At 48.1% G+C, this 23,830-nt stretch overlaps 6 protein-coding genes and 1 non-coding gene across 7 annotated transcripts; 6 read left to right on the forward strand and 1 right to left on the reverse strand.

The window, feature by feature from the left end:
- Positions 1-231: 231 nt before the first annotated feature.
- AO090120t00002 lies at positions 232-323 on the forward strand. Its single transcript has one exon. It is a non-coding gene; the product is annotated as a tRNA-Arg (tRNA).
- Positions 324-1,899: 1,576 nt separating this feature from the next.
- AO090120000178 (uncharacterized protein) lies at positions 1,900-3,357 on the forward strand (the record flags this gene model as incomplete). The annotated part of the gene is made up of 5 exons (XM_023237632.1): positions 1,900-1,968; positions 2,084-2,542; positions 2,605-2,925; positions 2,981-3,275; positions 3,329-3,357. 5 exons carry the CDS (start codon positions 1,900-1,902, stop codon positions 3,355-3,357), a joined length of 1,173 nt encoding a protein of 390 aa, XP_023092443.1.
- Positions 3,358-4,247: 890 nt separating this feature from the next.
- Positions 4,248-6,852, reverse strand: AO090120000179 (methylisocitrate lyase ICL2; the record flags this gene model as incomplete). Its single annotated transcript, XM_023237633.1, has 6 exons — positions 4,248-4,258; positions 4,853-5,106; positions 5,157-5,580; positions 5,630-6,042; positions 6,099-6,387; positions 6,444-6,852. 6 exons carry the CDS (start codon positions 6,850-6,852, stop codon positions 4,248-4,250), a joined length of 1,800 nt encoding a protein of 599 aa, XP_023092444.1.
- A 775-nt stretch (positions 6,853-7,627) lies between these two features.
- Positions 7,628-9,972, forward strand: AO090120000180 (asparagine synthetase B family protein; the record flags this gene model as incomplete). The annotated part of the gene is made up of 6 exons (XM_023237634.1): positions 7,628-7,793; positions 7,849-8,306; positions 8,400-8,432; positions 8,521-8,782; positions 8,837-9,028; positions 9,092-9,972. 6 exons carry the CDS (start codon positions 7,628-7,630, stop codon positions 9,970-9,972), a joined length of 1,992 nt encoding a protein of 663 aa, XP_023092445.1.
- Positions 9,973-13,401: 3,429 nt separating this feature from the next.
- On the forward strand, positions 13,402-15,693 carry AO090120000182 (fungal specific transcription factor domain-containing protein; the record flags this gene model as incomplete). Its single annotated transcript, XM_023237635.1, has 4 exons — positions 13,402-13,422; positions 13,481-13,541; positions 13,599-15,554; positions 15,674-15,693. The coding sequence occupies 4 exons, from the start codon at positions 13,402-13,404 to the stop codon at positions 15,691-15,693; spliced, it is 2,058 nt and encodes a 685-aa protein (XP_023092446.1).
- Positions 15,694-17,782: 2,089 nt separating this feature from the next.
- AO090120000183 (uncharacterized protein) lies at positions 17,783-18,375 on the forward strand (the record flags this gene model as incomplete). The annotated part of the gene is made up of 3 exons (XM_023237636.1): positions 17,783-17,930; positions 18,005-18,116; positions 18,216-18,375. The coding sequence occupies 3 exons, from the start codon at positions 17,783-17,785 to the stop codon at positions 18,373-18,375; spliced, it is 420 nt and encodes a 139-aa protein (XP_023092447.1).
- Positions 18,376-21,582: 3,207 nt separating this feature from the next.
- On the forward strand, positions 21,583-23,665 carry AO090120000185 (serine/threonine-protein kinase; the record flags this gene model as incomplete). Its single annotated transcript, XM_001823878.3, has 3 exons — positions 21,583-22,156; positions 22,213-23,527; positions 23,581-23,665. The coding sequence occupies 3 exons, from the start codon at positions 21,583-21,585 to the stop codon at positions 23,663-23,665; spliced, it is 1,974 nt and encodes a 657-aa protein (XP_001823930.1).
- Between the last annotated feature and the right edge of the window lie 165 nt (positions 23,666-23,830).

Raw genomic sequence — 23,830 nt, forward strand, 5'->3', positions numbered from 1 at the left:
TACGACTGTATATATCAACTTTGACAAATGAACATAGTTAACTGCTAATTTAATATACCATATTACGTCGATCTATACAAACACCGGTGGAAGATATGAAGTAACGGTACGGAGTACAGAACATGGACTTATCTCTGACCATGGGCAAGACCTCTTTACTCATAATATTCTTGGTGCTCTCTGATTAGTTCGTTTGATAGATACTACTATTGGTCTTTTGCATCAACCTTCGGCCGGCTGGCCTAATGGTAAGGCGTTGCTCTCCTATGGTGGTTTCACTCGTAGTAAAGCAAAGATTCAGGGTTCGAGTCCCTGGTCGGTCGTTTCCTTTTTTGTCTTTTTTCTTTTTTTTTACTCCATCTTTTTCCGATCAATATATCTGTTCGTTTCTATTCTGCAGTGCCAAGCGTAGCCTTCTTTTTCTCTTTTTCTTCTCGTAATAAGTTTCAAACCTTGACCCTGGAAGAGCCGACCAAACCAGTGTAAAGCATAGCGTGACAGCTGGTCATGTTCCAGCTGAAAAACACGGTCATAATTAGGGCCATACCAAATGTATGGAGATACAGTAATACAATGGGTCCAAAACCAAGACGAAGGAACCAGCAGGTAACCATCCCCAAAAACCCGTCACATCCAAGGTACACAGTAATCAACCCGCATGGTAAACTATCCGTTGTTTTGTAAACCAGACGCGGATTCGTCGCCATGGATCAAAAGTATATCTATAGATAGACAGGAACACTCGCCTAGAATACCCCCAAATGAGCCTATATTCTATTCTACTCCAGGCAATTTGGCAAGAGAACAATGAAGCCTAAGACATGAGATTAGGCCTGCCCGCGTAGACACGGAACGCGTGATCTTTGTGGTGGCTGTGCCCACAACGCAATTCCTTTGCTATGTGTACAGTGTACACAGGATTTGAGTGATCTGATCTGAGATCTAGGTGGACTGTGTGACGTGGTGTTGGTCGCCTTGAGATTCCAAGGTTTAGAACTACAGAGTGAAATAAACCTACTTTACTGGCATTGATAAGGATGGTTTTCACGTATTTGATACCCGGTGAAAGATGGGAATTGGGATTGGAGGGTGGTGAGATTTTGCTGACGCGGTATGATGAACTGTAAGTGCCGATCAGTACCTGACCCGAGTGTACTTTTGTATGGGTGTATCAAGTACACAGTACGGGGGTACCGGGTATCGCAGGAAAAGAGGATGGTAAGTACAGTATTTGGATTTTGTTGAGTTTTTCTATAGGATATTGCTTTCACTTTACACCTATCGAGTGTATTCATAGTTTATTTGGTTCTTAAAATAACTGTATTGAATTAGAATCCTTGTATGCAGTACAGAGTCTGTGCATGCTGATTGGGTATATAACCTTGAGTCAGCATTTGCCGCGTGACAATTTTTGACTTTCAAGCTGAGAGACAAGGCTACACTCCATAAAGTGTGGGCGAGCATAGCAAGACAATATACGCGAAAATGAATGATAAAAGAAGTTGATAATGGCGTGATTTTGTGATAGAGTGAATAAGAAAGAAAGGAAAAAAATTGTTTAGCCGCTAGAGGCATCATAAAAGATGAGAGCGAAATGGATTGGTAATTTTTAGGAAATGGTATCAGCCGCGGGATCAAACTTACGCCGACGGTAAGGTTTTCGTCCTGACGAGCTCGCGTAACTTAACCGCCACCGTCTCGTCTCGTCTCGTTTTTCTCCTGCCCGTCAACTCTTTCCTTTTCACTTTCTCCCCCCGAGTCTCGCTGCCTTCTGCTCGACCAGCGCCCTTGCCTTCATCCTATCCCGTCGACTGAGCCGTTGCGATCATCTATTTCTTTAGTCTAGTCGCTTCAGATAATCCATCCACCATCGATTTCATCAATCCTTTTGTCGTGAACATGGGTCGTACCGTCGACCAGGAAGTTCACGCGGCGTTCGTCGAGTTCCGCGCCAAGGAAGACGATAAGGTGCGTGTCTTTGTATTTTCCGTAATATTTCAACCCGCCGCCCCAACACCGCGATACTGACATGACAACTTGTTTGATATAGTGTCTCTCCGTCCAGTGTATCTACTGCCAGCAGATCCGCGCCAAAAACACCTCGCGTCAGAAGCAGCACCTGCTCGAGTGCCCCGGTCTCCGTGGCCATACCAACCCCCAGGCTCAGTCTCAGACTGCTCAGTCCGCCCCCAATGGCATCGGTGCTACCAATGGCTATCCTCCTACTCCCAATGGCGCTACAGCCACTGCACCAGGCGCTGGCCCGGGCCCAGGTGCCCTGCCTACTCCCAACGGGCCCATGATGACGAACGGCGTCAATCCCCATGCTACCCCCATGCAGACGCCGCTGCAGAACATGCAAGGCCGCGCTTCCCTTCCCACTTCCGGTCCCACCGGCACTTCCTCTGCTCCCCCGTCTCAACAAGCTCCTCGCGCGACTCCCAAGTCGAAACCGAAAACGTCGTCCTCAAGTCTGCCCGCCCCGCCTTTGGATGATGTACATGCTGCATTTGTTGAGTTCCGTGCGAAGGAGGAAGACAAGGTAAGATACGCCCCCGCTAGTGCCATGGCTGATATTACGGAGCATATCTGACTGGGGCCCAGTGTCTCTCCGTCCAGTGCATCTATTGCCAGCAGGTTCGCGCGAAGAACACGAGCCGTCAGCGTCAACATCTCTTGGAATGTCCCACTTACCTCAGCGTCATGAAGGATTCGATCCCCGCCAACAACCTCCTCCACACTTTCCCCGAAGGCGACGTGGCTCGCTCATTGCAGATCCCCGCGCCTACTCTCGAATTGGACTTCCGCATGAGCATAAAGATGAACCCGAAGGTGGCTGTTGGTCAGAGTCTCTGGGGCCAGAGAGACTGGGTCACGTTTGTTGGAGGCCAATGGGCTGGTAGATGGGGCAAGGGTATCGTGCTGGTACGTAGGAGGATTTATCAATGATTCTTAGCGCAACATGCTAATCAAGTTTTAGCCCGGAGGACAAGATTCGCAGATTGTGACGAAGGAATCTGCTACCAGTCTTCGCGCAAGTTACATGCTTCAAACCGCAGATGATCCCCCGGCTTTTATCATCGTGAAGACCAATGGGTGGCTCACCGGCGCCAAGGACGTTCTGGACAAGGTCAATGATCCGGGTGTTGCGGACACTATCAACCCTAACACGTACAAGTATCGTATCAATCTCACCATGGAGACCGGTGACGAGCGCTACGCATTCTTGAACACCCTTATGTGGGTTGGCAGCGGTTGCCGCAGGGGCCATGAAGGTTAGTAGGAATCGCAATGCCGCATAGGCCAAACTATACTGACCGCATTCTAGTCATCTTTGATTCGTTCCGTGTCAATTAATCTGCTACGGTATTGCAGCTGTTTTGTCGGTTCTTCAGCGAGTAATTTTTGAGGGGAAAAATTGTGCTTTAGTTTCTTCGCAAGTTGTCTCTCTATCTGCCCCAGAGTATGTTGAGCTTTGCCAGTGTTTAAGCCCTGTTGATCTGGATACGTGCCTTTTGCCTCCCAATCACGAGCCCGCTCGATGCGTTCGTGCAGCACCCATGTTCTTTACGACTTCTTTTCGTTTCTGTTTGTTACTACTGTAAGGTATTTCATTTCTTTGTGTCGAGGTGCAAGGCTGGTGAATTTCTACTCTTCTTCTATATCTCCCGATCCTTTTCATATTAGCAGTGCGATGTGAATATTTGTATCTCTACGAGAATGAAAACTTCCAGTTGATCGGAGATATATAAATCTCAACATGACAAGCAAGACCACGAAAATAATACATAAGACAGACAGTAAACCAACCAAAAAGAAGAAGAAAAAGGGAAAGAAGAGAAAAGAAAAGAGAATAGAACATACAATCAAACCCCATATATATAGTATATCTAGATCCAGATCCAGATCTAGATTTAGATAATAGACATAGGATACCGTAATACCCACTAACCACTAGGTCCATGGTGGATAGGATACACTATACAGCTATACAGGTACGGAGTACGGCCAGTAAGTACGTTAGTAAGTAGTAACGGAGTACAAATAATACCAAAGAAGCTAAAAAAAAAAAAAAAAAAAAAAAAAAATCCGTAACGCAGTATAAATAGCGTATAGTACCTAATACCCCATAAACCTAAAAAAAGAAAAAACAACATATTTATCGAGGTAAAATTACTCGTACTAGCTCCTTAACTAAATTATAGGTTATTCGCTTCGGGGTATGGATTACGCGCGGGACTTTCGATCTATATTTTCTCTGGGTGAGAGATTTCTATGTATGTATGTACGCACTTACTAACTTACTACTTAACTAACTTACATGCTTTATGCATGTGTATGAATTGTATATTGGGCAGTTAGGCTCTGGGGGTTTTTTTTTTTAGTTCATTGGGGTATTGGGTTCTGGGTCTTCCTTCTTTTGCCTTGTGCTTTTTTTTTGTTTGGGTTACTTTGTCTGCTTGTTATGGACCATGGTTTTATTCACTACTGGGTGTATTGGAGGTTCCTTTTTGGGAATTTTTATGGGTTGATCAGCGGTGGATGGGATGATTGGCATGCATTTATGGGGTGGGATCTATTTTGCTTTACTTGTGTTTTGTGTTTTATGTGAGTGTACATTACATGCTAAGGAGAAATCGAAAGTTGAAATTACTAGGTATATTCCTGATATGGTAAAAGACATAACAAACAGTCGTAAATAGACGTCTATGGTTTACATTGAACACATGACTACACTTAACATCACCTCTCGTCTGGGCCTGTCAAGTCTGTATCCACTAACACTTTTTAAAAACCTACACGCAAAATTAGTAACAGGACCCTCGATAGCGACTGTAGGAGAAGTTCTTACCCTTTTCTGTGTTTCCATCTCCCATGCTCTTGTTACTGCTGTTGCCGCTTTGGATGGCACCCAGGATACCGTCCATGTACGGCGCACCGCTCCATTTCTGGTGAGTAAGGACCTCGACTCCAAGTTCCTTCTCGCGTGCCTGAACTTGGCGCACGTAGGCGAGCATGCCCTCATCCTTGAAGGCACGGGAAAGCTCTGTTGTCACGGTAGCGTTGGTGTGTAAGCCGGCGAGGGATATCAATTGCAGCACGAATCTGTATAACTTGTTAGTCTGTGTAATGCTTTTAGCAGGAATGCAACTTACCCGTGTGGCGCAAGGTCCCAGATGAAAGACTTGAGGGTCTCTTCGGTAAAGCCCTGTCCCATCCAGTTAAATGACGGACTCAGGTTGTAGACCAGCTTCTTGCCGGGGAAGGCGCTCCGCACGTCTCCGGCCAACTTGGCGGCCTTCTCGACGTTCGGATTGCCGGTTTCAACCCAGAGGAGGTCTGCATAGGGCGCGAATTCCTTGGCTCGCTTGGTGGCTGCTGGGAAGCCAGCCTTGTAATGGTAGTAGCCTTCCCGCGTCCGGGGAATATCCCAGGACCAGACCACGGGGGTCTTGGTGTAGTCATTTGCGAGGGCTCTCCGGCGGGTAATGGAGAGATCTGGGTTCTCCTGGACTCGCTTTTTGTATGCATCCCTGACGGATTGAGCGGCTCCTTCTCTTTCGAGGTGTGCGTCGACGGCTAACAAGGTCAGTATGGACAATGCAGACGGGGAAACAGATGTTAATACCTTCGTCGAATGTGACAAGCTTGTGGCTCTTGACCCAGTCCATTTCATAGGCATCAATCTCAGCTGGGGCAGCGCCTTCCCGCTCCATCGCCTGCAAGGTCTCGGCCAGAGGCTCGGTCTCCTCTGTAACACCTAGGATAAACTCGTGGTCACGCACATCGATAGCACTGCTGAGCAGTTTTCCACTCTCCGAGTCTGTCCGGGCGATGAGAAGGTTCTCAGAGCCCATCATATCCCATTGGAAACGAGCCGCAACAAGCCTGTTGATATGTTCGCCTACGGGTACAATGACCTTGCCTGCGAGGTGACCGCACTTCTTTCCGCCATGGAGCTGGTCTTCGAAGTGGATCGCAGCAGCACCATTCTCAGCGAAGAGCTTGGCAAGCTTTAGGACTGCAGAGAGTCCTCCATGTCTACAAGGGTGGCCATTAGTCAATGAGTTTTCCCAGGGTTCAATCGCATTGCATACCCAGTATCTCCATCCGCGATAATCGGTCGCATGAAATCTACATAAGGAGTAGACTTCCGCTCCTCCGGGGTCATTTTCCGCCTAGCGTCCCAGTTCTTGCGATCATGCAGTTGTTGAGCCTTGAACAGTCTCTGGACCTGGTTCGGAACCGTGTTGTACGGGTAGTCACCCATATCGGGCGATACTTCATGGGTAGTAGTCAAAAGGGAGGAGCAGGCCCAACCGGAAATATACAGGACTTCTTGGTTCGGGGCCTGCTGTGTCATTTGCACCGGATCAATGGCGCCCACTTTAGAGACATCATCAGCTTCATACTCGCCACCTCCGTCTTGAACGGACACATACTGGTATGAACTGGTTTCCCTTCCGCCGCTCTTTCATTCAGCAAGTTGAACAGTTTCCGCGCCATCAAGGAGCTGGGGTAAGTCTGTTGGAGTGAGCCCCGTTTGCTGACCACGTCCGCAGCCGAATAGGGTCGCTTGATGCCCTCGAAACGCGGCGACTTCCACCACGCCTCCACATCTTTGATCTGCTGCTCGTACAAAGCATCCTCAGCTGCTCCAGCCTTGTCCGCCGTCGACAGAAGTTGGTAGGAGTCGCAGGGTAATGCTGTCGAGACGGGGGGTTCAACAGCGGATAGCGGTGGCACCGACATCCGCGGATAACCGCATGTGAAGGAACGAAGGGCGAGGCGAGATGTAGACGAAGGGGTGGGAAGGCGTCGAGGGATTCGACGGGGAATTGATCGAAACATTATCTATAACAGTGCGAAAGTTCACGGTAAAGTGAAAGGTATATGGAGAAAAAGGGAAAGGGAAAGGGAAAGGAAAGGAAAGAGAGAAAAGAGTAGATGATTTATGCTGGGAATGTAGTTGTTACCTCCGCGGCGTTAATGACTAAATTAAATGGGCCGACCCGCCAACCTCGGTCGGTCTGGGGTTCCCGTTTCCCCGCCGTCCCATCCAATTGAAGTGCCGATTTTCGCTACATTTACATAGCTGAACAAGGATCTTTACTTCTGTTATATAAAGAAACGGCTGCTGTGGCGAACACCCTCCAACTATGCATATCCAACTTGGTAGAGGCTTGAATCCCAACCTCGTATGTATTATGTAACACTACTAGTAGTCGCCGTGCACTTTCAACAAATGAGAGCCGTCGGGATACTAGTATGGAGCCAAACGCCGATCAACTCCCTTGTGTCAGACGAGAACAGAGTTTGCATCGTCGGGTTGGTGTGGCTGGCGTGGGATATTACGCGAGACCTTTCATGATTTGTCCCTCTGTTGCCATCAAATGTAGCGATTGGGTCCTATCACCGTTTAAAACAGGTATCCAAGATCTGACATACATATATGTATAAACAACTACGACCTTCTTAGCATCTCCTATAGATATATAAGCGTCCCGGAACACATATCATTCCACACTCTTTGCAATTGGAGGACTGGCACGATACATACTCTGTACTGTGCATCTTTCTCTACCTTCCTCTCTCACACGGATTTCACTGTCTAGACACCGCCGTCATGTGTGGATTAACAGCCTTCTTGACAGTTGGAGGAATACCTGGTTGTGTTCACTATGCCAATAATTGCCCCGGCCTAGAGAAACAGTTAGAGGAAAGCTTAGACTTGGTCAACCATCGAGGTCCAGATGCGCGTGGTCGTTGGTTCAGCACTGACCATAGGGTTGGTATGTACTCGGTATTCCACGGATAGCTGGTTGCGAAAAACTAATCCACGACAAGGCCTGGGACATGTCCGACTCTCGATCGTCGACTTGAGTTCTGCAGGAAACCAACCTTTCCACGACAGCGAGGGCGCCATCCATGCTGTCGTCAATGGGGAGCTCTATGACCACGAGGAGCATCGAACGGAGTTGGCCCAGGAATACGACTTCAAAAGTAACAGCGACTGCGAAATTGTCATTGCGCTCTATCGACATTATGGAATATCATTTCTCAACAAATTGAGAGGCGAATTTGCTCTTGTCCTCTATGACGCGAATCGCAAGCTGTTCTTGACAGCCCGTGATCGATATGGTATCAAGTCACTGTATTATACCATGGTTGGCAATCGGCTTTTAGTCGCTACGGAAATGAAGTCTTTCCTACCTTTCGGCTGGAAGCCAGAGTGGGATGTCACAGCTATCAGGGAAGGAGCCTGGATGAACGGCTCGCAGATGTTATTTAAAGGGGTGCAAAGGGTACGTACGATATACATAAAGTCCCTGGAATGTGATAAGTGCTATGTTTATTGTTGCTTGGGTCTGACAACCGCTTAGCTTGCCCCTGGTCAGTATATGGTCAGTCAGAACTTCAATCCCCCTGAGGTGAGAACCTACTGGGATACCGATTATCCAGATAAAGTATGGGATACCCAATAGATATGCCTACTACCGAAATTCTAACCGAATATAGAGAACAGTCTACCCACATTCGGAAGAAGAAGTGATAGAAAGAGTGAGGGAGCTTATGCTCGACGCTGTCCGAGTACGACTGCGTGCTGATGTGGGCTTGGGAATCTATTTGAGTGGAGGTCTAGACTCGTCCGCTATAGCGGGTATGGCCGTGAAGCTTGTCCAGGAGGGAACCAAACTCGGGAATGACACAAGCGGTGAGCGTTCAAAAATAGACTGCTTCACGGTCCAATTTGAAAAGGATAGTGGGTTCGATGAGTCAGGTACGTCTATCAACTTTGGCCTTTTCTTTGGATGTATCTCCTGAATGTTGGCAGATATCGCGCGACGGACAGCCGAGTGGCTAGGCGTGGGATATCACCCTGTATACTTGGATGAGGAGGCCATTGCCGCCAGACTCGAGGATACAGTCTGGTATAGTGAAATACCAGCCGCCAATGTGAATGGAATGGGACGACTCGCAGTAGCTGAGGCTGCCCATGCCATGGGGAAAAAAGTCATTCTCACCGGTGAGTGTCGCTATCCATTGTAGCACCAATGCTTAGTTATGTTAATCATGTTTCGATTCTTAGGCGAGGACTCCGATGAGCACTTCTCGGGCTATTCGGATTTGCTGCCGAATTTCCTTCTAGAGCCTGATTATTCATGGCCACAGTCTCTCGCTAAGCAGAGTGACTTCGCAGAAGCTTGGAAAGTAATGGAGGAAAGAAATCAGATACTCGCGATGGGCATGGACGAGGTGGCCGGTCCAACAAAGCGCATGCTTAACAATACCACGTTATGCGCCCGATTAAGCACATTCACTACTTTGCCGTACTCATCCTGGACAGATCAGCTTGCGCTGAGAAGCCCAGCCACAGCATTTGCAGAGAACTTCGGCGTTCAGGTCCTTCACAAGATGATGGAGAAGTGGCATCCTCTTCATTCGACGCAGTATCAATGGATGAAATCTGTGCTCGCGAACTATATCCTCCGTTATATCGGTGATAATGTTGACATGGTCCACCAGATTGAGACGCGACCGCCATTCCTTGACCATTACGTTACGGAATACGCGAATAATATCCCCCCGAGCCTCAAAATCAAATATGACCCTGAGAGTAAAACTTTTCGTGAGAAGAATATCCTGCGTGAAGCAATGAAGCCATTTGTTACGGAGGAAATCTATAACCGTACGAAGCACCCATTTGTCGGACCATTTACCTACCAAGAAGATGGCCCCGTGCACAAGAGCTTAAAGCGACTGTTGACAGAAGAAAATGTCAACCAGCTGGGATTTTTCGACAATGATCGGGTACAGAGCAATCTCGTAAAGGCATTTCGCGACAAGGATGGCGTGTGCTTCCAGAGAGCACTCGCCGTGGCCCAATACGTTGTCCTGGGACAAAGATTTGGGGTCAAGAAGGCCCAGGATCCTGGATGCAGCGAGACATCATCTGGGCCGTATGTATGAGCCAATGAAGACGATAAAAGGCATTTCCAGAGTTTTATCAGTGCCTAATGATTCCCCGTTTATGGCATCTCATTCTAGTCTAGCAGTAGCTAAACGTCTGTGCAATGCGAGAGTAGGGTTCATGTGAGCATCCGAAGGGATAGCGTTCTCGTAAAACTGTCCGCGTCATCCATGACAATAACGGTCTTACAGTAACATTTGGGATCCCAATGATTCTGTGACTCGTTCAAAAATCGATAATCTGTAAGGGTTGATCTCATGACTTATCGGTGGCGCAGGATTGCATCTGGTTGGCGCGTACTATTGAATGCAGTACAGTGAAAGTCAGATATTGCGATCCTCGGATATAGCTTAGTGCTTGCTGTATGGACAAAGTACACCAGGTTCGAGGCCTAAGATAAATTCTTTCGGAGACGGACCGGTGAGTTCTTCAGCGCCTGATGATCGTCTCACTGCTCTCCACCTGTCAGCTGACCGGGCCGGATTCCGTTCTCGGTTTTATCGGTTGCTAGCCGAATAATGGTTTCTTGAGAAGCTGCGTATTTTAGTTGAGCTATGGATGATACATTGATGACACAATGGCTGATTGGACTTTTAGGTCTTTTTGGAATGATATCTCTTAAGCGATGTTAGTCCTTCCTTTCCACCCAAGGCATCAGGGAGGCCTTATTCTTGCTTAATTATGAATGGCTTTTGTCGAATTCTGGAAGAATGGCCAGTCGATAAGGTTTGCAAATACCGTCAGCGAGAGAGTATTGACTTCGGGATGTTGGCAGGTAAACTTTCCTAGCATATGTTTGGAGAAGCGGGGAGCGGGGGAAACGTGGAGTAGAACGTGGGGGACTCGTTTCCGAAACGAAGATCTGAGGAAATTTTTCCGTCTGTCGGTAATTTGTACCCATTCAAACTCGACAGGCATTATAGACTATCACGAAGACGGTATAAAATACATCGTAAGAAGCTAGCATGCAACTCAAGAAGTAGTTTCGCTTGTTGATGTTTCTTCAGACCGATCATCAAGGCTGCCAACGAGTTTGTCGATCATGTTACCATGGGCGGAATCATTCGCCCGCGGACGTGGACCGAAGTATCTAGTTAGTACGGGCCACATATGACTAGTTCATGTCTCTCGGCCACTATCCCCAGAGTGTTGTTTCTAGACTCCCTGCAGATAAGTGTGGAAACGAGGTCATGTGTCCAACTATTGCCTGGTAGGGAGCCCAAATTCAATTTTGTTTTGTTTTTGCTGGTGGGTCTAATACTACTGTGGTAAAAGGTAATAATGTAGGATCTATAGTGTCTTGACCTGTTTCCCGAAATTTCTCCGTATCTCTCGGTCTTCGAGGATTTTTGACTGATTGCTATAGTATGGGCAAGATTGGGTCATCGCGGGTACAGCTGAGGTCTCATAGCATATTATAGTCGAAAAGAATCATTCATCTGCTATCAAGGGGATTCGAAGCTTTGGCGAAACCGCGAGTTCCAACCATGGAACGTCTCCCAGCTTAGGTTTCGTCATTATTTCACTGATCAATGAAACTCAAGGAAGGAGATCAGTCTTATGACGGGTTTATCCGACTTGATTGACAGGTTGCAGGTTTCCGCTGGACTTTAAAATAGTTACACATGGCCCACAATGATTCGAACCCCATGAATCTGGAACGACGAGTGGACATGTGTAGGATTGCTATATGTCCATGTCAACCCTTCGTCACGTGCCGCATGGTCACGATGCACACCTGAACTGGTACTATCCTAGTTCTAGAAGGAGTCCTTCAGGAAGTGCGACAAAACTTCCTGGTACCATACGAGTAAAATCAAGTATCCAGGCTAAAGGACACCCGACACCCGACACCTTGGAACTCCCTCCCTAAGGATATAGACTTGAAAAGAAAAAAGGACTAGAAACCTAGAAGAAGAAAAACCGATAAAAGATCATTCCCAGTCGAGAACCGCCACACATCCAAAGACCCGTGCGTCAATATTGTCGCACATGGCGGTTGTAATGTGGGGTTTTCTGCGAGTTGCTGAGCCAACGTGAGTCCAAGATAGTTGGTTGTAATTCAGGGTAGGTTGTATGTACAAGTATAATACAAGTGGTAAGTGGAGGTTCCCCCGACTAAGGTACAGTACATAGTCATACGGTGGGAGAAGTACGGTTGTATACTCGCTTTGACAGCGGTACATGTACTAGTGAGTACTCCAGATTTCAATCGACCCTTGCCAAATTAACTCCGCTCGTCGGAAGACCTATCAAATTCTAAAAGAGGGGGGGGAATCTTTTACTCTCACGAACCAACCACCTGCGTCTAAATCGTCATCTATAATTGTTAACCTCGCCGAGTGGCGTTAGTCCACCCTATCACTGATTCATGACGATTTTATTAACAACTGGCCCCTTTCTGTCCTTGATATAAATTCCAATGACTTTGAATTCCTGCATCTTGGCTTTCCATGGTTAACCGACGGATGGCCATCCGCTAGACTAGATTACGAGGTGAGTGTCCCCGTGTTTGCCGACATTCTCTTGGTAACCCCTCCTTCTCTTTAATAAGAGACAAGACAAGACAAGAAAAAGAACAGTGAAAGAAAAAGAAAACAACAATCTTTCTCCAACAAGAAGTGTGCCCCATACCGATGGGGGGTCTCGGGTCTTATCTGAGCGTCTAGCCTACTGGATCGGCATCGAGTCCGCGCCTTCCGCCTTGCTCCAGTTGTCTCCGCAATCCTGCTGCCCTAGTGCCACTCTTATCACTGAACCGGGTTTCTCCTCACCGTTCGGCCTTTCATTATCTATTACTTGGAGTACTCGAGCCCCCTTCCCTATCTATCCCACTTACTTCCCGTCTGAGGTGGCTAACCCTTATCTGTTCGACTCTCATCTGGATCCTGGAAGCCCACAATCTCTCTGAACTCACTGGGGAAGTCCTTCTGTTATTGTTATTGTATCTTTTGTTTGTACAACTCACACCTTCTTGGCTTGGCATCTTCGTTTGCCCTCATATACCAATTTTCCATTCCTGACGGGGCCCATGTCATCACTTCTTTGCCTGGGCATGGAAGACATTAAAATTCCTTCACCATCCGCCATCTTAGACCCTCAGCCCGCCATTACCCCAACTGGTGGACTTTCTAGGCCTCTCAGATCCCCTACCACTAAGAAATCGGTATCGGGACAGACTGCCACAAATGCTACCATCCCTGGAAAAGCTAAGCAATCAAAAAGCCGTAACGGTACGGTAGCACTAGTTCTTTGAGTCATTCAAGAAGAGATGGGATCGAACGAGGAAAAGAAATTTAAAGACAAAAAGAGAGAGAAGAGGAAAAAGAGAAGAAAATTTAAACAGAGGTCTATAAACGCGCAGTGCGCTGACGTTCTCAACTCTTTCACCATTCAGGTTGCATCACTTGCAAGGCGAAGCGGTTAAAATGCGACGAGTCAAAGCCAACGTGCTTACAGTGTAAGAAACGAAATGTGGAATGTGGAGGATACAAAAAAGACTTCAAGTGGCGCCCCTTCGAGGAAACTAACGTGGCGGGGAGGGTATCGACGGCAAAAATCAAAAAAGGTGCGTACCGCTTAGCCTGATGAGAATCTCGAAGTAACTGATGATATCGTTATGTAGCCGACTCGTCTCCTCCTAGCAGAAGAGAAAACCTAAGTATCTCAACTTCTTCTCCTACAACAGAGCACTCAGCAGCACAAGTAAAAGATCAACCGGCTGCTTCGCAGTCTCTCCCGTTGGATGCCAGTGATTTTGCCCAATTCCTTGCCCCTCAATTAAATGGTTCCTCAAGTCCGTCGAATAAGCGTCGCGTTACGCAGAAGAATCTCTCATTCTGCGCAGACAGTCTGCTAGACAACACAGACGTGGCACATATTGATGAGGACGTCTTTGTGCCACCTTTAGAAGAAATTGTGCCTCCAGATGAGTCTCCATGGCCATCGGATATTTCACTTCCCACCGCTGAGTTTGATACAAGCCCTGGGGAGACCACCCTCGCGATCCCGGGGGAAGAGACCGTCCATGAGTCCGACGACTTTAGCTTTGCTGCCCTTCTAGAAGGCGATACTGAAGATCTAGAAGCGATCGTTCGACAGTCCGACCCAAGTGTGAGCCCAAATCTGTTCCAGTTTGCAGGAACCAGTGTGTCTCCACGGTCACGACATACAGACATCAGCCTCGGTCTTTTCAAAGAGCCTGCAATATCTGCTGGTAGTCCTGAAAGGTTGATTTTGCACTTTGACAGATACACCTGCGGAATACTATCCGTGAAAGACGGGGCCCATGAAAACCCGTGGCGGACATTGATATGGCCATTGGCTAAGGATACGCCAGCCTTATATCACGCAATTTTTTCTCTGTCTGCCTTTCATTGCAGCAAGAAAAATCCCTCCTTGAAGGTTTACGGGGTGGAGCACATGCGCCGGAGCATCGCTTGTATGGTGCAGGACATACAAAATATGAGAGCGGATGCCGCTTTGGCCACAAGCCTAGCGCTCGCATTTGCTGACACATGGGACCGGGACACTCGTTCATGTATCCAACACCTCCGAGGAGCCAAAGCATTGGTAGCACAAGTGGTGGGACTTGGATTGCAAGCGGGCTTGTGTGCAGCCGATTTGGACAGGATTCGATTCCTTTACAACACTTGGCTGTATATGGATGTCATTGCACGCTTAACATCTCTGGAGGAATCCGGGGATCAAAAAATTGATTTATCCATCCTGCAGCTTCCCAAAGGCGCTGTGCATGAGATTGACCCTCTTATGGGCTGCGCCACCACACTCTTTCCGCTGATAGATCGAGTTGCCCAGTTGATCCAACGGGTGCGGAAGACTAATTCCAACTCGATATCTCTCGTTTCGGAGGCCATTGAGCTGAAAAGGCATGTTGAGCAGTGGGAACCTCCTGACTGGTTCGAACCCCCTGAAGATCCAACTTCAGAAGTGCAGCACAGTATACAGATCGCACATGCTTATCGCTGGGCAACGATTCTATATCTCCATCAAGCTGTTCCAGAGATGCCTTGTGAGCCGGCGTCAGAACTCGCCAAGCGAGTATTACTGCTGCTGGCCACCGTTCCACCGAGCTCCCGGACAACAATCATTCAAATGTTTCCTCTCTTAGCCGCTGGATGTGAAGCTGATCAGGAGGAAGACCGGCAATGGGTGCTAGGTCGATGGAGATCCATTCAGACTCGTCTCATGCTGGGTTCCATCGATCGCTGCATAGACGTGGTCCATGAAGTTTGGACTCGTCGAGACCAGTTTGAGGCCGAAAAGCAGCGGCGGCAGTTCCGAGGGGCGGGTCGTTCCAATTCCCTTGACGATCGGGAACCGGTGGGAAGAGATGGATTACCCTACAGAAACATGGTACACGGGGATCTAAATAATCCCGCCATGTTTGCTAAAGAGTCATACAGAAGACCCGCAGCTGATGACCGGGCGATATCCTCCAGGGGAACTGGGAACCCACGGCGGAGTTCTGCGGTTTCTCCCCTGGAAAACATCGAATTTGAAAAAACCGTTAGGGGGAATTTACATTGGGTCAGTGTTATGCAAGAATGGGACTGGGAAGGTAAGTTTCATTTTTTTCATTCATCCCCCCTCTGTTTGGGAAGAGACTGACAACTCAATCATCATATATATAGTATTTCTTGGGTGAAACAATCCCGAACGAGAGAAACATGGCTTCAGTCTTCATCACGCTGTTATGAACGATCCTGCGTCATAACACGGCTGCCACCAAGGTTTTCATGTTTTTTGGTACCTTGGGGGCGCTCCACGCGTGGCTGTGGACGCTCGGCTTCATGATGTTTAGACGAGCATCTGGATTGCTCGTCGACCCGGTCCTCCAACCCGGGGGACGCGGATCTGTTTCTAGCTAGATAGCTGCGGAGGGAAGCCAGATATGGCTCCAGATCGCTTGTTATCGACACGGTAGCCATTTTTGCCAGAGGGCGCAAGGGCTTTGTTCTTGTATGATTCAGTTTTTTGACGGCGTTAGCCTGTCTTGCAGCAACTGAGTGTTTACTATCTGGTGTGCAAATCAGCATGGATGGCGTTTGGCTATTCCAGGAGAAGTTACGGACTTGGGCTTAAACACAGGTCGAGCGTGGAGCCTCGAGTTGCGATGGCTAGGTTCTGGTGTTTTCCGGGCATTGACGTGGTTTTTGGTCGCCTTTGGTAGAAGCAAGCTCAGGGTTTTACGTTGCGAACACAATGGCGCATGGGAGATAATAGAATTTGGTGTCCAGAGCCGTGCTTAAGACGAACCGAGTGGCCTGCTTTCAGTAGGGGATCTCTCGTAAGCTAGTTGGTGCGGTTGGCTGCTGGGTACGGGTTCCGTAAGAGGAATATATCGTCAACTGGGCAGCACAAGAAATGGATATGCCGTATATGTATGTACAACAATCTATCGAATTACTTTTCGGCACGGGCAACCGATCAAACCGCCAAGGGAGGTTGCCGTTCAGGAGGAATGGTCAGTCCCGCCGTGATGGAAGGGAGGTATCTGCGCGGGATTGGTATGGATCACGTTCTGCATTGGGTGTCTGCTGCTTTGCGTTGGCCTCGTTCTTGTTGCTTGGGCTGATTTTGAAGTCGGACTGAACGGGGGAAAGTTCGTAATGACGGGAAAGAAGTTTGGTGGAAGTAAAGGAAAAAGAAACGAGTGAACAAAGGAGATGGGGCGGTGTGGGTTTTAAAGGGGAATCCAAAACTTGGAATCGCACTTGAGGGAGAAGTACGTATTCGTAATCAAATGAAATTAGTACCGCGGATGATCTGATCCGGATCAGGGAGAGTATTGCAGTATTGAGTAGTATTTGAGTAGTATTGCGTTCTATCGGCATACTGGAAAGGGTCATCTTACCCCGGGGGTGGGGGTATTCTGCACTCGGCCCATAATTAGGGCGCATTCATAGCGAATACGGCAGGTCACATCAGGACTCTTTGTTAAGGTCCATTAATTAGTAATCATTTCGTTTTCTCTTTCGGTTTGGTCCGGGTAATTTGCGACGGATTCTACTCTATCCTAGTTTGATTGGGTTCCATTGGATGAGGCTGGTTCGATTTGAGTATATTCTTGCGAATATATAAGCATCGATATTGGGTTGTTCTCTAAATCCTGTAGTAATTGGTGTCTTGATCGATCTCAGTGCCGACTTCTTCTGGTACATACATAGCTACGTATAAATTGTACTTCATTGCCGATCAATGCCTTGCAATACGGTATACCATTAAATCATGAGGACGTAGCATCCTAAGACTTGACTGATCGAAGTACATTCCTGCAGATCCAGTCTCGTGCCCTTTGCCCTCACAAAGACTCTCCCCCCATCCTTTCACAGTGACATAAGCCACGCTGTAGATCTCAATATTGGGTCATGATTCATGGCGTGCGTCATATCGACAGTCGCGGTATCCTCATTTGTTGAACCGACGACCAAGCCACTCTCTCGTGGAACTCTGTCAGGTCCAGAATGACTTCTATTTCCTCCATTGCCTGACAGGGAGGATTTCTAATCCATTGTGCAGATAAGAATCCTGCGGTCCGGTAGGGTTCTTATTGGGTGAGGTCCAGCTCGGCGCATGACTTGATGATGTCATACATGCAGGTGGCTCGAGGGCGAGCCTTATTTATATGGTTATCCTCGACCGCCACTGTGCTTGGGAACGTTGCTTTTGCTTATTATTACTCTCCAAATAGCTATCCTTGTCGTGATACATTAACAGTAACACATCAGAGTATAATTTTATCTATTTCTTTTTAATATTTCCTCCTTACAGACTTTACAATACATCATGGATCTCGTCACCAAATGGGGCCATTTCAGTAAGGAATACAAGCAAAGGAGAAAATCCACGTCCTCCACCGAAGAACATAAGGGCGGCGAGGAACATAAGGGCGGCGAGGAACATAAGGGCGGCGAAGAACATGAGGAACAGCGGGGTAAGTGGTGTCTATTCCACTGAGGCGAATCGGAAATGGTTGGGGGGCTTGTTACTAATGCGCCTATCGTTTAGCGTTCAACTGGCTTTTGGGAAAATTCGGCCGTCCTCACAATGATCATCCTGATAGGAGATCGAGTGGTGCGGGGAACATGGCAACAGATATCGATGAATGGAGACGCAGCCAGTGAGTGAGAGCCCTTACCCCCCTCTTAATTCGTCAAGCGTTCGGTTCTTTGTTTGAAGGGGATAACCTAACGATTTACCTTCGTTTCTGTGGTTGCAGGAAGAAGTCGACTTCGTCTCAGCAAGGAGTCCCTGATCTGAAGTCCCAGGAAGGGGTCTCGGATTTGCGACCTCAGGAAGGTGTTTCTGATTTGCATCCTCAGGAAGGAATTTCCGATTTGCGGACTCACGAACAGGTCTCTGATTTGCGGCGTCAATGAGCACGAATTGCTGTCTTTTATGGCGATATGATTTCTTATGTATTGATTGGGGGCTTTTTCTGAAATCTGGGGTAACTGGTTTCCTTGTATTGTACGGAGTACATTATGACCTTATGATGATCGACGCTGTAGATAATTATGGTTAAATAACCTTATATTTCTTGGGTCTTGTCTTGGTTCTTTGATTAGATGGGGTTGTTCTCGTGGTAAACTGTAATTGATATTCTTATGAACTCGATCCCTATGGGAGATACTGGCTACTTAAGTATTTATTGGAGCCCAATCTACTCTGTACTAATTAGTATCTTTATTGAATAGGATACGGTAAGAATTGAAAGACAGGGAAACACTAACCCGTCCGGGCAAAACAATCCAGTACTGACCAACTTACCTAACCTGACTAACCTTAACTGATACTTACCAACCAACTGGTATTGATTGAAACCGAGGTAGTTACCAGTCGGTAATCTATCACTCGCATCGCTATCAAGGTACTATCATGGAGATTGTTAGGTCGATCCTAGTGCTTTGATCCGACCGATTCCCCTCATGACCCCTCAGCGTCAAGTAAACAACTTCCTATGTGTTGGAGTATATCTTTCCGGGGCGCTTCCTGTATCCGACTCCAGCAGCTGGATCCGATGGTATAATGGCCTGTGTAATTGCGTGCGATGAAAGATCCGAATGGAATGGGATTATGTTTGACGTTATAAAGCGATAGATCTTGTGCTTCACATCCGATCGAAATGTGAACCATACTATCTTACTGATCAATTCGTGATCTCTACAAACGACAATAACAACACTACAATTACCAACAACCGGAATCTTGTATAACCTCAAATCCCAAGCAAAATGCCTGCCGCGTTCACCTACTTCGCCAAAGCCCAGTCTACCTACAAGCCACCTCACATCGCAAACGGCAATGCCTTCCTGGGGGACATAGTCTCGAGGTAAGACTCCATTCCCGCCATTCCAACCCAACCATTGGAAGCTGACCCGGAATCTGTACCACGTTTAGCGAACACAATGATCCCGAGAAGCCCATCTCGGGCGGTTTCTACCGCCTGGAGAAAGGCGTCCCTCTAGTCTACGAGTACCACTTCGATGAGACGAAGATCATCCTCGAGGGTGAATTTGAGATCTCGGATGAGACCGGACAGAAGGTTACGGCGGGTCCGGGGGATGTCTTTTATTTTCCGAAGGGATCGAAGATCACCTTCACGACGCCGTCGTACGGCTTGGCGTTTTTCGTGAGTTCAATTCTCTCATTTACACTTTAGGTGGTTGGAAATTAGCGTGTTGGGTGTGTGACTGAGGGATGAAAGTGGCTAATGGATGTTTGGTAGACTGGACAACGGGCCAAGCTGTAACTGTTAACTTTAACATGCATACAGCAAAACCCGCTATAAGCGACCCCGATAGAGGGAATCTACGCGTTATAAGCAATCTAATTGAGTGTCTGAATTTAACTACCATACAAAATTCCTTAAAACCTCAATATACGGAAATTTTATCGTTCTGCCTAATCCCCCATACAAAAATGCTTCTAAAGGAGTATAGTGGCTCATTTTAACCAATTATATATTTTTAAAAATATATAAAAGAATCACATGTCTACTATCTTTTAGTATCTCTAGATTTAAACCCCTACCTGTACAACACATTAATATCAAAAATATATATTATACATACTATTGAATGAATCCTGGTTCCTACTAGTCTATATAGAAATCTCACGATAAGCAATCCCCCGATATAGGCAATTTGAAGGGCTTGCTGAATTGGTTGCTTATAACAGGGTTTTACTGTATTCGCGAGGGATGGGTTTATTGGATCAACTGGGTCGATGACGATTGCTTTGGTTATTAGATCGACTTGAATTGTTTTTTCCCTTGTTTTAATTTCAAATCCATGGAACCCGTTTCCACTAGTCTAATATCCCCACTTTTCTCCTTGTGAAATGACGTCCGTTTGTTTACAACGGGTCTATTCATAGACCTACCGGCCTCGACGAGGTTACATGGTCTCGCAATCTCCCGCGTCGCCATTCAACATGATGGAGATTGGATATGTGTAGATCTGTAAGGGTAATAATTTGGACATGGTAGTGCTGTGATTGAATGGCTATCTGTAATTGACCCAAACCCCTCGAGGGGAGAGAGGAGCTGAGCCGAACGAGACCTGCCACGGAGAATTCAGCCGCATGGATCGTCTGCATCCACTAACGATCTTGGTTTTTAGTTTTATTTTCTTTTTCTGAACAGGGAAGAGTGGAAGGATTTCGCTGGCGGATACTAGGTCGATGACTTGCAGGTCTAGAAACCCACACCATCACAAAATCTCCTATGCTGATCCATCGATCCCTCCCAAGACACGGGATAGTCCAATCAGCAGCCAGTGCCTTGACGGCGAACCCGATAAACTCGACTTTCCCCCTGGGAATTCCGGCAGGTGCATCTGGATCGACTGTGCCTAGAGGGATCGAAGGAAGGGAGTTACCGGAGCAACGGCTGAGTAGGGCGAGCGCAGGAGAAATTAAAGCATGCAACAGCCATTTTCGTTGGTCAAGAAATTGTGGGGAGAAGTGGAAGCCATTGGATGGTTGGTTGTAGGCGCTTCCGGCCTCAGGCCCTCAGGTATTCCCATCGAGTCTAGTAGTTTAGTTTAGTGTTCAGCTCTCAGCTTCAATCTCCATATCCCTGTCTCTCTTCTTCCCTCCCCCTCCCTGTCTTCTTGGTTTGCCTCTCCACCATCCCCAAGACTATTCCATTCAGCATAGTACAAGAGATCAAGCAGCGAGTGTGACTCCCTTCTGGTCTTTGTCCCTCATCCTTCTCTCTCTTTCAAACCCCCCTACCAAAACAAAGCCATTCTTCACGTCGGTACCCGACTTCCAACGGCAGTGGCTCTGGACGGCTGCCGCCTTCTTTGTACCGTTGGTTGCTTTTTCCTGGGTCTGAGTGGGTTTCACTTTATTTTTTGTTAACCTCTTCTCACCGATATTTCCACGACTCGTGCAACTTTGTTGCTTTTTCTTGTTTATTTCTTTTCTTTTTCTTTTTTTCCTGCAATTTTCGGCCCCCTCCAGCGACCAGCGGAAAACACAGCAGCAAATCCTCGGCTCGCCCTTATCAAAGGGGTCGTCGGCCACATTTACCCATTTGATCAGTTCCAACGTGTTCGAAGAATTATCCTCTCGTGGTGATGACACTCAACTTCGCCCGCGAGTCGAGCGATCGACCTGCGCTCCGGCTGCCCAACCCCCCTCCTCTGCTACATACCCGTTCGGGCAACGAGACTTTGGATCGCCCCTCTACACCTTCTCAGAATGGGTTTACTAGTCCTATCCAGACGCCGCAGGGCAGTCCCAGCAAAAATAGATTTCCACCGGGCGCCCTAGACCTACCAAATGTCTTCGATAAAGCGATGAAGCTCAACCCCACCTCGCCCAACAAGGGCACCTACGACCATTACAGTCACCCCATGTTTTCTCCGAAAAAATCAGTGGAAGACTTCAGCGAGAGCGTCATTCGACAGCCCCCAGGTAGTCCGACACGCAAAGCGAATAAGGAGAACACACCACCGAGTCCGACGCGGGTGGGCAAAGACCTCGGTCCAAATCCCGCTGCGGCCGCCATCTCTCGTCACCAAACGTATCAGCCACGCGATGTAGAGAGCATTCAGAGACGTCAGGTGCAGATGAGGGGGTTGACACCAGAGGAGATGGAGAAACTGCAGAACCCTCGGGTAAAACGATTGGTAAACGTGACACAGCTCTGTAGGTGTCCGCGCACATTCTTAACCGATGGGATCGAGCCTGCTAACCGTTTGTAGATTTTCTCGACCATTATTTCGACCTACTCAGTTATGTGCACAATCGCCAAACCCGCTACTCTCAATTCCGAAATGCCTACCCGGAGCCGCCCGCAACTCCCATGGATGACTACGAGCCGGCCCTTCTCAAATATTTGGGTCGGGAACGGGCCCACCTCCGCAAGCGCCGCACCCGGCTCCGCCAACACGATTTCCAGATCCTGACGCAGGTCGGCCAGGGTGGCTATGGACAGGTGTATTTGGCGCAGAAGAAGGATACCCGGGAGGTGTGCGCATTGAAGGTCATGAGCAAAAAGCTACTGTTTAAGCTGGACGAGATTCGGCATATTCTGACCGAGCGCGACATCCTGACGGCCGCCAAGAGTGAATGGCTAGTCAAGCTACTCTACGCTTTCCAGGATGAGGACCAGATTTACCTTGCGATGGAGTATGTACCCGGTGGAGATTTCCGCACACTCCTCAACAATACCGGAGTTCTGCACAACCGCCACGCGCGATTCTATATTAGTGAGATGTTCAGCTGCATCGATGCCCTGCATGCGCTGGGGTACATCCATCGCGACTTGAAGCCAGAGAACTTCCTGATCGATTCCACGGGCCATGTGAAGTTGACCGACTTTGGCTTGGCGGCAGGCATGCTGAATCCCGGCAAGATCGAATCCATGCGCGTGAAGCTGGAGGAAGTGGGCAACACGCCAGTGCCATTCGGTCGTCCAATGGAGCAGCGCACGATGGCCGAACGACGCCAGGGATATCGCACCCTCCGAGAGCGTCAAGTGAACTACGCCAAGTCCATCGTCGGATCACCCGATTACATGGCGCCGGAGGTATTGAAGGGCGAGCAGTATGATTTCACAGTTGACTACTGGAGCTTGGGTTGCATGCTGTTTGAGGCCCTGGCGGGATACCCACCTTTTGCCGGCGCCACGGTAGATGAGACGTGGCAGAATCTGAAGAACTGGCAAAAGGTGCTTCGTAAACCAGTATATGAAGACCCGAACTACTTCCTGTCGCGACGGACGTGGGATCTGATCACGAAGTTGGTGGCTTCGAAGGAGAAACGGTTCAAGAATATCCATGAGATTCACGCCCATGACTATTTTGCGGAGGTTGACTTCAACCGGCTGCGCGAGCAGCGTGCGCCGTTTGTACCCGAACTGGATTCGGAGACGGACGCAGGCTACTTCGACGACTTTACCAGCGAAGCGGACATGGCCAAGTACAAGGAGGTCCATGACAAGCAACGCGCATTGGAGGAAATGGCAGAACGAGACGAGAAGATGGGCAAGGGTCTATTCGTTGGATTTACATTCAGGTACGTTCGTTCTGCGATAGTTACTATACCATAGATTCTAATGAAAGATATAGGCATCGAAAACCGGCAATGGACGGAGGACGCAGCTCACCGCGGAAACCCATTGCGACAGACGGGTCGTTCGGGACGATGTTCTAACGCATATCTTCTTTCCCTTACCTTCTTTACCTTCTTTCCTCCTTACTGGCACGGTACGAGCTGGATCTCGAATTGACCATGACTGGATTTGATGAGCGAGTATATGTTTAATGTTCATGTCCGACTGTATGCATTACCGGGTCAAGGGTCATGGTCTGGAGTTGA

This window comes from Aspergillus oryzae, chromosome 5 (assembly GCF_000184455.2).
Source record: "Aspergillus oryzae RIB40 DNA, chromosome 5".
Classification (NCBI taxonomy): domain Eukaryota; kingdom Fungi; phylum Ascomycota; class Eurotiomycetes; order Eurotiales; family Aspergillaceae; genus Aspergillus; species Aspergillus oryzae.